Source organism: Furipterus horrens, unplaced genomic scaffold (assembly GCF_987537825.1).
Source record: "Furipterus horrens unplaced genomic scaffold, mFurHor1.1.pri manual_scaffold_11, whole genome shotgun sequence".
Classification (NCBI taxonomy): domain Eukaryota; kingdom Metazoa; phylum Chordata; class Mammalia; order Chiroptera; family Furipteridae; genus Furipterus; species Furipterus horrens.
In genome coordinates this window covers 87537881-87550951 of record NW_028327181.1, presented here as the reverse complement: position 1 = coordinate 87550951, position 13071 = coordinate 87537881, and the positions used below count along the sequence as shown (strand labels likewise).

General features: G+C 39.4%; 1 protein-coding gene across 4 annotated transcripts in view; it reads right to left on the bottom strand.

Annotated features, from left to right (window-relative positions):
• Positions 1-9698, bottom strand: part of LOC149998746 (microtubule-associated serine/threonine-protein kinase 4-like) — a 67521-nt gene extending 57823 nt beyond the window's left edge. The window contains exons 1-3 of one of the 4 annotated variants that reach the window (XM_090291284.1): positions 9612-9698; positions 7453-8272; positions 4042-4539 (exon numbers count right to left, since the gene is read on the bottom strand). In XM_090291284.1, coding sequence (XP_090147410.1) covers positions 4528-4539; positions 7453-8061 — 621 coding nt within the window. In that variant the 5' untranslated portion in view covers positions 8062-8272; positions 9612-9698 and the 3' untranslated portion in view covers positions 4042-4527. The other 3 variants (XM_090291285.1, XR_016514019.1, XR_016514020.1) reach the window with 3 other exon arrangements.
• Between the last annotated feature and the right edge of the window lie 3373 nt (positions 9699-13071).

The following is a 13071-nucleotide window of genomic DNA, read 5'->3' as shown; positions in this document are numbered from 1 at the left end:
TTAAATGCAAACCCTTATTTTTGGTAGTGCTTCAAGAACAGCTGTTTAAACTATTACACAATTTTTGATGCTTTGATCAATACTAGTTTAAGCAAAGATAAAACTAGCTGCACAGAATGTCGATTTGGTACACAAAGGGGTCAATCCAGAGGCTTCTAAACAATTTTTTTTCTACAACCAAAATGTTTCAGTCCGCCACTTCAAAAGAGATCAATGTAAGAACACATGCCATATGTTTTGTTGAAGTCTCAGCCAGAAGAAAATATACCTATTATGGGATTTAAACCAAGATGAAATACAACAATCACAAAAACTGGCAAGTATTAGGCACTTGGAAGAGCTATCGATCGCATGCCTCCTGTGAACAGGTGCCTGACCAAGGCAATCTGGACGTGCAAATGGACAGAATGACACAGAAACTGGTTTTGTGGGGGGCAGGGGCGGGGTGGGAGGAGGTGCATAAGAGAGTATAATAGGAAAATGCTGCCCCATGGGGGCATTTGGGAAATACAGACTTAAACAGCTCAAAGTGATAATGAACGTGCTAAGGGCACAATAAGTGAGAATTAACTTAAATAACTTGCAATTAATCATGGAAAGATTCCCAGGCAATATGGTGTATGAACCAGCTTTTGTAGGACATGTCAGAGATAATGAGCAGGAATAACTACATTATGTACATTTAATCAACTGGTTTACCTTAGTTTGGTTAAAAAATACTAGATTTCTACTATGTATATATTTCTATTGGATAGTATAGGATGCTCACTTTCTAGGAGCTCATGGTCTAGTCTGGGAGTAATCACAGTATAAGAAATGAAGACAAGATTTCTCAAAACTCTGTTACGCCCTTCATAAATTAAAAAATATAGGGAGTACAAGCTGTGAGCCATTGGTCAACTATCCCCCAGTTCTCCAAGAGCTTACACAACTTACAAAATAGTTGCTTAAAGCTGATGTTCAGTCTCATCAATGCTTTACCTTCTAACCCTTCCTTGACTTTTATAATCCCAACAAAGTCTAACCTATTAATTTAATTAATGAGGGTAGTTAAGATAATGAAATCACATGATTTCTGCGTGCTCTTTTTCTACTAGGATATACATTTAATAGGCAACTATATGGACAAAAAATATATTATTCTAAACAATATATCAAGTTTAATAAAATTCATTTGTACAGTGTTCTGTGAAGAAAGAAAGAAAGAGAATTAAGAAGCTGTAGGTCTCCAAGAAATTCTTTGGGAAAATCTTGTTTTCATTGTAAAAGTAACATATTAATTTTCTGGTAACAGGTGAGGAACCTACAAAGCAGATCACTGAACCATTTTGTCTGTCCATACACTCATGTTGTGAACACACTTTGTTTTATCTGGACACTTCATTTTATTTCTTTTATAATGCCTTATCAGTATCTCTTTTCTGCCTAAAGCTGGGTTAAAATATTTTTTTCTTTTTTTGGTAGATATGCCAAAGAATTTACTAGTCATGTGAGGGTTATGCATCCTATATCTAATCTTTTTGTGGTTATATTTACAGATTTTTAAAAATGTGTTGTACAAACACATTTTTTATCAGTGTAAAAAATTAAAGAATAAAACATATTAACAATATGTAATTGTTATCGATAATGATTTCCCAAATAACAAAATGTCTTCAAATATTTTTACTTGCTCATTTTTTCTTCTAAAATCTTATTTTGATAAAGCTTCCTTTAATTTTTTTTTTAAATTATTGTACAGTTGCCTACTTGTTCCTACAAACCCTTTGTTAACAAGTACAATAATGTCATAGCTATCATAATTGTAATTATTTATACTTACCTATAAATACACTCTATACTCTTATCTACATGTTAATTTTTCCAGAATTTTATAATTAGTTTTCACTAGAGAATATCTTCAATAAATTGTTCAGAGTTAAAAGGGTTTTAATATCAAAACACATCTTTACTTTTTTTTTTTAAATGGTAGTTCTAAAATGGAGAGTAGAGTAGAAGTTCCTTTCCAGGTGGAGTAGGGTTTTTCAACATATTCTGTCATTTTCAGTACTCTTTGTGCTTTATTACAGATATAAATTACCTCCAAACACTACCATGTTATCCACCCACAATTGCCAATTTAGAAATCAATCTCCATGATTTCCTAACGTTCAAAAAACAAACAAACAAACAAATCAAACAACAAGAAAAACCACCGCATGTCTGTGTTTAGTCTGGAAGCAAACACTGGAAGTTGTTGCTCGGAGCTGTAGAGCCAGTGAGCTGGGCTTTAGTGCCTTCACATACTGTATTTTGTAGAATATCATTAGAGGTGAAGGATGTCATTATTTCATGAACAATTGCAAAGAAAAACTGCTGCCAATTAATATATGGCATTGCATGATTGTAAGATACTTTAAACTTATTAAATAAAAGTTTAACATATAAAAATATTTAAAGCCAAGAATTGATGAAATATGATGATGATTATCTGGTTGATTGCTCACAGTCCTCTATTCTCTATCTTCAGCTTTTGTTCTAAGATATTTTTGAGAATCTATTCTGTGAATTTCTGAAGAAAAGCACTATTCCTCTTACAGGCATTCACCTCCATCTCTTTCCTTAATCCTATTGGATTTCACTGTCAAAATTATTCCGTTTGTTTTTTAACTTCTCCCAAATTCTTATTTGATGTAATGTGGCAACTCTTCTAGTCTACCAAAGAGTCTGTAGGGTTTTTCTATGTATTCTGCCATTTCTATTGGCATGTTTTTATTGACCCACTTTGAACAATAACCAGGCTGTTTCAATATATTGTCTCTGAATATCTTAATTTCAATTGTATATACTCTGCTCCCCTTCTCATCCACATATTTTCTTTCTACATTAGGCAATGGGCCAACAATGATTTTCATCTCAGGGAGATGAAGTTTTATTCCTCTAGGCAAAATTTGATTTTAAAATAAAGGCAGTCAAATTTCTCAGTAAGGAGCTTGGGTTTTTATAACTGAGACTAAAACACAGACATCGATTAATTCAAAACTTACATAATATCAACAGCTAAGCAAGAAAGTAACTCAAGACTTTCCACCTGGACATGTTATAACAACTGGTCATCTTCCTCTGTTCAATCCAGAATACAAATGATATGGACTAAAATAAGTTTTAAATATGCTTTTTCAAATTCCATGTTTTGGAACTATTAGTTCACAACCCTTGGAGACATGATACTCACTAACCATTCCCAACACCACAAATGTGATGTCTAAATCTTATTTCAGGGGCTCATAAACATCACACTACTCCTAGAGTAGGAGTGGGGATGCAGGCCGTATCCCCAAAGACCTCCTCTACGGCGAGCTAGCAGAAGGCAAGAGGATGACAGGGCGCCCAAAACTGCGGTTCAAAGACATCTGCAAAGAGGACATGACACAATGCTCCATCAATCTCAACACATGGGAAGTTCAAGCAGACGACCGCCTAGCCTGGAGGCTCGCGGTCAGGCAAGGTACGTCACGTGCAGAGGCTGCGCGCAACGAGGAGGCGGTCCAGAAAAGATCGAGGCGGAAGCAGCGTCAACAGCAGCAACAACAGCCATCTGCCTTCACCTGTACCAAGTGCGGCAGGGATTGTCACTCCCGAATCGGACTGCACAGCCATTCTCGGCGGTGCAGATAGACTCTCAAGAAGCTACGCCATCGTCTCTCGAGACGGACGGCTGCCGACGACGATGCCAGAGTCTCAAACAGGCAGATATCCACATTCATTCTCTCTCAGACCCTTTGTTGTTTCCTTTTTAACATTTGTTATGCTGTGTTTATTCTTTCACTTCTGTGTTTATGTTTTTCTCTATCAGGCTTTCGACAAAAGTATCTGTTTGTCTTTGTTTTCACTGTTTTCCCCAGAACCTAGGACACAGGTATTTTGTTCAATGATTGGATGAATGAACAGATGTCAATGCAAAAGGATCGGATCTTTCCATGCAAAGACGTAAACACTAGAAGACATCCCTAAACAGCAAATCCCCCGATTTTAATTCTCAAATTCCGTGTTATGGCTTACCCAGATAATGCTGTGGGGAAAGGGAAAAATCCTTCCTTCCTCCGGTTCCTTTTGGCTGGCTGAGGAATCAAATCAATGAGACAGATTGACGAGAGAAAATCAAATTTAACTCCCCAGGCACGGGAAGCCCAACTACATCACAGAGTTCCCGCGCACACGAGGGATCCAGAGACAGAAAGGGAAAATGCCGTATATACGTCATTGTGAGCTTAGGATGAGACGGGCACCTTGAGGCTTGAGTGTCACTGCCAGACGATTAGAGCAGTTGTTCCGTAAGCAGTAGTTTGCCCTGCCATACAGACAGGTCAAAGGAGGTTATGTCTGATAATCTCTTATTGTGGGCAAGGCCTCTAATTCAAGTTCTTCTAGAGGTAGTTGGGGGAGGAGAGGCAGGAGTTTCTCTATCCTGCAGGGTCTCAGTTCACTTCAGCTCAAAATAACCTTCATACCACAAAGGCACACCTTGGGGTGACTCATTCTGGATCCCTATAATGTGAACTATTAACAATAATACAAAAAGGTTAAGAAAATGACCTATAAGAATGACTCATTTTGTTAAGAATCCCACATGTAAAAATCCACAAAATAAAATTGTGTATATAAATACATCTATTTACCGAGATCTCATTAATAATACCAAACAATAACCAAGTAAGCAGCAACACAAAGATGTGCTTTCAAAACAGGGTTGGGAAAGAGTTCATAGCAACTGTTCAGCAGGCCACAGGATGACGACAATGATGGTAATCATGGTTAGCTGTATGCCAGGCACTATTCTAAATGCTTTATGTAAATCTATTCACTTAACCCTAACAACAAAAATACTGACTACATTGTCAAGGAGGAAATGGAGACAGCAAGAGGCTAAGTAATTAGCCCAACAGTTGCGCAGCAGTAGAGCTGGAATTTGAACCAAGGCAATTTTGCTTCATAGCCTTCTTGACTCTTATCACTACCTACCCAGTCCTTTCAGAAAAATGTGTAAAGACCCCGGTTATTGTTACTAATGAACCTCAAGAACAAGAGAAAACATCACAAAGCATTACTAAAAAATATATGTACTTTTGGAAGACTCCTGACAAACTCCACAGCAATTAGTTACATCAGCTGGGATAGGATTACTCAATCGGTTGCTCTTGCTTAATTTAAAAATGCCTTAAGCTTTAAGAACATCTTTTATCTGATACAGAAAATTATCACCTATTCAAATTTCCAAAACCTTGAAGAGCATATTTTAAAATGAGCTTTTCATAATAAGGGTTTACACAATACATAATATCAGTTCACTCTATACAAAGGTGCTTTCCAGACAATTAAGTTTCTTGAAGCAATGAACTCCTTAAAAGTTTAGCCCCCCCCCCACCAAATATTTTCAAGTCTTTGTGAAAGCACAGTATTAACCAACACAACAACAAATTATCACTTCCATTCATCTAGTTTGCTTCTGAGGTTAGTCTGGATTCTCTAATCTGGAGTTTATTCCATACCAGAGAGAGAGAGAGAGAGAGAGAGAGAGAGAGAGAGAGAGAGAGACCTGCAAAGAGGGTGTGGGCAAAGCAGCAGTGATAGTAAGTACCTGGCACTACAGGCTCTAAGAAAGGGGAGAGAGACTAAACAGGTTTTGTAAAATCAATGGAAGCAAAAAGAGTTCCCAAGAAGACAGAGAACTAACTCTTCTACATTGTCTATTTACCCAGAATGAAATAATTACAGAAGTGATTCCACAGATTAAGAGAAAATTAATATAACAATGATGAAATTACAAACAGCTTGGAGAAATTTTTTTAGCAGGAGCAAAGTAATTAATACAGCTTCCTCATGCTTAGTAGCAACAACCTTCACTCACTGAGACATGTTACAAAGATCCTGTCTTTTCCACTTGCCAGAAAGAAGACATCTCGATACCTGATAGTAACTAAGCATCAACTCAGAATAACTGTTCTGAAGAATAGAACTAATTTTCTTTCTTTCTAACATTCCACTGCAAATCTTGCCAAGCACAGTATTTTTGTTTTCATAGAATTTACAACTCAATCAGCTAAAAGGGGGGTGGGGGGGGAGGAATGTATATACACATATAGATTTCTTTAAAATATGAGAAATATTTTTTAAATTTAATTTATTTTTAGGGGGGGGGGCGGAGGGAGGCAGAGAGGGGGAGAAACATAGTTCAGTGCCTCTGGCACACCCCAAACCAGGGACCTGGTCTGCAGCCCAGGCATGTGCTCTGACTGGGAATCGAACAGGCAACCTTTTGGTTTGCAGACTGGATGGAATTCAATCCACTGAGCCACACCAGCCGGGGCAATACATAAGAGAAACCATTTTAAGGCAAACCAGTAAATATTACCAAACCGTATAAAGATGCCTGAAGACAAGTTAGCAGAACAGAAAGAACACTTGGGAATCTCATTTCCAGTTCAGGTACCGGCACTGCCTAAGCCGTATGACTTCAAGCAAGCCAATTACTGATTGTTTCTGGGCCTCAGTTTTCTCCTGTTAAATAAGAATCTAACTATATGTTCAGAGAGGTTGCTTCTACTTCTAAATACTGTGTTCAGTAGTTTTCAGTGAAATGATAAAGTGTCTTACTTAATATAAATAAGGCTATTTCTAACCTTTATTTAACTATATGTAAGCACCGAAAGCTTCAGCTTCCTCTGCACTTGTAAATTCTTATGTGACAATACATGACGACCAGAAAAGACCAGTCTTAAACTCTCAAATGCAAAGCTATACTCATTTTCCAGTCATCTACTTATCAATCAAGGTGACTAACTCAATGTTTTACAGTATCAAACTATTCCTGGCTAGCTTTTATTGCATTCAAAAGTAGGGCAAAGATCATCGCGGTAAAGTGTATAATAATATTTTCAGATAAAGAGCACACAATATAAAACATGAAATTCTGAAACGATGCAAAGCAACAGTATTCTGCACTTACATATGTCCATATTTCAGAGTAAAATGACAATATTTTCATTTATATCATGATTTCACATTTACTATCTCAATCACTGTGACAATCCTATGAAGTAAAGTGAGCTGTATTTTTATCAATACAATCCAGACCAGCTCAGAAAGTCAGGTAACCTGTCAGCCTTCACTTAATAAATGCTGAACCTGTACATCAATCTAGGTTTTCTGATTTAAAGTCTGATGATCTTTTGCAATCCTAAAAAGTGGTTAGAAAATTTGAATCATCGGTTCCTGAATAACTGAATTGAACAAAAATATAAGGTCAGGTTCGGCAATTATAGTCAATAAGCAAATTTACCAGATGTTAAAAATAATAATAACCTCTAATTTATATAATTCCACATCTCAAAACTCTTGTCACCTCGTCTCAGACAAGTGTGAAATTTTTTTCTAAATAAAAATATGTAAATTAAACAAACTGATTAAACTCACTGATTCATCTGGTTCTGGTGTTTCTGCTGTCCCGCTATTATAGTTTCCCAACTGAGCCATTTCTTCCAAAGGATCCTTATTGAGCCCCAGCTGGCTGATGATGTACCTGGGAATGTCAGTTTTAATACCCTGTCCTTCTTTTGCATGGCCCTCCGCTGCTTCTAATAGGTAGTAAAATTCTTCAGGATCAAATTCCAGGCACTCTAGTAACCGAGCAGGGCGGGCAATAACAATCAGGATCTTTCGGACTAGCTGTTTTATAAAAGCCAATTCGCCACTTTCTGAACGATCGTGGGCCTCCTGTAGCAACTTATCTAATTTGTGCTGTAATTCAAGGAAGTATCGTGAGGTGATAAGACCCTGGTGGGATTTATCCAAGCAATCTCGAGCCAGTTCAATAATCTGATGGTGAGTGAAACTCAGCACTCCGTCTGCGAGGGGAAGAACGTGGTCAGGAGAGTAGCTGGTGATAATTTCCTTCAGGCGTTCTTCCATCTGAGCTGTAGCCTTCGGGAACCTTTCTTTGTAGACGTGGTTCATCATAATTATTTCACGGTCACAGCAGGCGGGAGCACGTCCGGGGCTCAGACTTCGAGAACGGGGGCGCATGGGCGTGTTCCTGCATCTGTTCTCTGCGGCAATGCTCTCGGTAGTACAAAAATGTTTCGATAAGAAGTGTAATTCATCCGGTGTTGGTTGGTATGGTAACTGATGCAACTTCTCCTGGGAGGAACAGGATGAAGACACCGTGGAGCTGGGCGTGTTTGTCCCATAGCCAGAGGAGGGGAGGGAAGCCAGGGACCAGCGGCGTCCATCAGTCCTGCGTGCAAATGAAAAATGGGCTGAGGCACTGGGCACTGATTAAACTAGCTATAGGTTAACTGTTAAAAGGCATTTATTAAGGACTTCAGAAACTTGGTTCTTCTGGAATGAGTGCCACAGAAACTAACGTATCAAATAGGATATTAATAGCATATTAATCAGATAGGATATATCCTCAAAGAAAATGTTCCCATGTTTTAAAACAAATAAGACATAAAAGATTTCCAGTGTGGAGTCATTTCACACCTACATTTGTCTGGATACCAGCACCCGTCTTCCAAAGGTCAATAAAAACAATCTAGAACGCACAAAATGTTGCACAGTAAATAACAGTTTCTCTACCATCATTTCTGTTAATATACAACCAAAATCAGAACTAAGATACAATAGACAGCAGTCAGAACATTAAATTATCATTACAACACTAAAAAACACTTGTACAAGCTTCTCCAAAAGATCAGTGCACTCTGTCTGCAAAATTTCTGACAAGCCCCAAAGGAGAACTGAAGTACAGTAGATTAAAGTTAGGATTAAAGGATCTATGTTGCCCAAATGGGTATAAACAGTGCCAGAGCCTATACACCATTTGATTTCCCAATGAATTTGCAGGAAAACAAAAGATAATAGGGTAAACCCTACTAGAGGTCATAAGTTATCTTAGCAGTGTGACACAGGACCACAAATGGCTTCTTGGAATTTTAGAGATTAAGCCGACCTCCACTGTGATAATATACAGGGGTCAGAGGGGTAAGGGATTTGGAAAAGGTAGAGGACCCCACTTTTCATGAAAGTAGTGGGCGATGTGTGAAGGTCCTCTGCGAGCGATCCTCGCAGCGAAGGCCCCATTCCCTTTAACACCAACGCTTTAGAAGGAACCTACACATCTAAATTGTGTTCAGAAGCGGGTGTGTTCAGCGTCACGCGCTACTGCTTGGGTAAGCCAAGAACCCAAACTGACAGCTCCTGAGAAACAGCTAGGTCATCAGCAGGGGAGATCTCCATTTACCCTCAAGTCCTAGACGCCCGGGAGGGAAGAGGAGACAGGCACTCCACAGAAGCTCAGAACAGGTTCCATATGCGTGGCGCTCACAGCAAAAGGTCGGGAGTCTAGTGTACGTGTTCAGTAACCTGGTGGCCAACCATGGCGAGGTGTCCCAAATAACCTGGCTACCGCCAGACGGAGACGTCCAGAGTCAGCAGCACCCGAAAACACTGCTTGAAGTCGAAATCGTGGTGCCCCAGATCTGCACGGTCTAAGCAGGCGAGCTCAAGAAGAAGCCAAGCTCGGAGGACAGTGTCAGGTTTCTGCCCGCAATCCCCCGCGCTCGTTTACCTACCCGCTCTGACTCCGGCTTCTCCGGATCTCCGGATCCTGGCAGCGGCACCTGACCGCCTCTCACACCCGCCTCTGGGCTCCAGCCAGCCGGAACTCGTTACGTCACTTCCCGCCCTCGTTCCCCCGGGAGCCTGCCTCCTAAAGAGAAACGTTCCCGCCTCTTTTCGGCAACCTCCGCTGATGGTCGCCGGATTTCGCCTAGGGACCTGTGGGTGGGGCGAGAGGAAGAATGACTGATCTCTTAGTAAGTCCTTATCCGGAACTTGTCAAGGGACCACGGAAGCGGTAGCCAGCGCGTTGGAAGCGTGGTCGCTCCTCGAAAGTGAAGACCCTAAAGACGCGAGTGCGGTGGGGAGAGGTGCTGTAGGTAAGTAGGCCCAGTGCCCCTCACAGGGCGACGGAGAAGGGTGTCGTTCTCCATTCTCTCTGCACTTGGAATGTTTCTTCCCACCTCTTTCCGAAACCCCCCATTGCCACCCCTTCGTCTTTGTAAATTGCCTTCCGCGCACTGGTCGCTGGGGCCACTGCTTGTTCTGCCAGTCGTCCTTTCGAACAAGGGACCGAGATGCTGGGGAGTGCAAGGACCCAGCGTTTTCAGTCCCCAGACAAAGCCTCCGCTCAGGCAGCATCGATGTGCTCGCCCCGATTGTGAAAAAACACCGAGCAGGCCTCACACTCTGCCGGGTACTGTGAATACCCGCAGCGTGTCAAGTTGTTGCCCGAGGTCATGCCTAGAGAAGTAGTAAATTCTTCACTACCGCACGCCAGGCACTGTACTAAACCCTGAGACTCTGACCCAGAGTGATTATGTGTAAGTGCCACGGCAGCTCTGAAGAATAAGTAATTAAGGCCAGGAATGGTCAAGATTTCAGAATCAGCCATTTGAACTATGCCTGAGCCGGCGAAGAGGATGTTCTTGTTTGTGGTTGTGTGTTTAAATGGAGGAAAATAAAAATAATAATTGCGGGGAAGGATGGCTGCTTGAAAGGACCTACTAATTTGTTGTGGCTGGACGGCACAGTATGTAGCAGGAGAGTAGGCTAGGATGAAGTAGATTGTAACCAGATTGTGTAAATTCGTGCAAAGGGATTTATGTTTTATTCTTTAGGCATTTATCCAGTGATTTCTGAGCAGGGAAATGAGAGAATCAGATTTGTGTTATAGAAGTATAATGATAATGGCAGATGGGCTGGAATGAGTAGAGCGCCTTAGCGAAGCAAATGTGGAAAGATTAGAGGCAGTGAAGTTAATTAGGGCACTGCTAGCAGAGATAAGGAGATGGTTTAAGACAGATAAATTCAACAAGTTTGGTGACAAAAAGAGGAAAAGTGTAAGGTTACTCAGGAATCAATGATACATAAAAAGGAAGTCTGAGAGGAAAGGGACAAAACTGAGTTCCATTTAGGACCCGGTTTAGAGTACTTCATAGACATCTCTCTAAGTGATGAAATCTAGCAGAAGCTGGTTTGAAGTCTGGAGCCCCAGAGAGGCATTAGGAATCCTCAGATGTGATGATTTGGGAAGAAGTGAGACTGTTCATCTGACAAACTCTTTATTGTCCGCCTCCTTGTACTAGAATGTCAGTTCCATGAAGAGTGGGATTTGTTTTGTTCAGTGCTCCAGCTCCAGAGTCCAGAACAGGGCCTGGTGCACAAGAGGCCCTCAGGAACCATTGATCGAATGGGAAGAGAGTATTTAAGCCAGCACTGCCCAATAGAACTTTCTGTGGTCATGGAAATGTTCTATATTTTTGTCTGATAGAGCGACCATTAGCCACTTTTAAGTCGTTGAGCTATTGAGCACTTGAAATGGGACTAAGTGCAACTGAAGAACTGAATTTTTATTTCATTTTAATTAAATTTAAATAACTACATTTGTCTAATGGCCACTATATTGGACAATGTAGGTAGAGACTGAAAAGAGAGCCAGATGTGTAACCTTAGATAATGCAACACCTTCTGATTTTAAGATTTACCACAAAATTACAGCAGCTAAGGCCTTGGTGAGTGTAATAATTTTCGATGAAACAGAACTGGGAATTGAGAACCATTTCCATACATACATGGTCAATTGATGATCAACAAAGTTGCCAATGAAATTCAATGAAGGAATGAAAGTCTTTTCAACAAATGGTGCAGCATTGGTTGGATGTCCATAGGCAAAGATTGAATCTCAGCTCTTATCCTGAACCTGAACAAAAATCAAGTCAAAGTGTAAAAGCTTAATGCTGTAAAATATCTAGAAAAAATAGGATACAGAAAGCACAAATCATAAAAAAAAACCATGATAAGTAATGTGTTATTAAAATACAAAAATTAAAAAAATAAGAAATGCAACCTTTTCTCTTTGAAAGACACAATTAAGAAAATGTAAAGTCAAACCATAGACTGGGAGCATATATTTGATATGCATATCTGACAAAATACTTGTGACCAGAATATATAAAAGATTCTCACAACTTATAAGAGGGTGGCATAATATAAAAATGGGCAGAAGAATCAAATAAACAATGCATGAAGGAAGATGCTCAAAGAGTAAAAGATATGTAGAAAAGATGATCAGTGTTAGTCATCAAGAAAATCCACATTAAAACCCCAATGAAATTATACTGTAAATCCATGAAAAGTACTAATATGTGAAAAACTAATAGTGTCTAGTGCAGGAGAAGATGCAGAGCCATGGTATATAGGAAGTAGTATAGAGAAAAGAAAGAAAATTTTCAGTTAAGATGTGATCGTTTTATCTAATGTTTATTTGCCTACATTCAATAGCTATGCATACACCTTAGCTTATTTCTCAATTCAGAGATGATGGCTATGAACCTCTAATACTTCCTCTGAGGAGAAAGTAGTTGTGAAACCGTGCTAAAGGTTGGGGGGGGACTATGACTTGTTTTTCATACAAGTAAAATACGCCAGAACATGTGGTACATGGACGAACAAGCCCTTCTAATAATTTTCATAAAATAGCAAATGACTTTATAAGTTATTTTAATGCTTAAATACAAGTCAAGTGATCTTGCATGGAACAATGTATTTATTTATGTCTATGCGTATTCAGCTATAATTATAGCTCTAGCTCTATAACCATATATACAATTATGTAGAAAGTTGATAGAGACTTTATTTTACTCTACATTTTTTGCATTGTTTGCATTTTCTACAGCAATCATGCATCACTTCAGTAATTCAAAATATATAGGCCATGAATATATAAATTAATTGGTATTTTGTATTTGAATAAATAATTTGTGCTTTACATTGTAAAAGTCATAATAATATGAACAAAAAGGAAATTTGGAGCAAATATTCTGGCACCTGATCTCTTGTTTCTTCCTATCAGTGGTATTCTGTTGCTTCTAGGCATTTCCAATATATTTTGCAAATCCGTAGCCTCCCCTAATTTCTAATGTGGCTTGACTTTAGTCATTCTGGTCCTGCAATAAGACTTATTTTTCAACT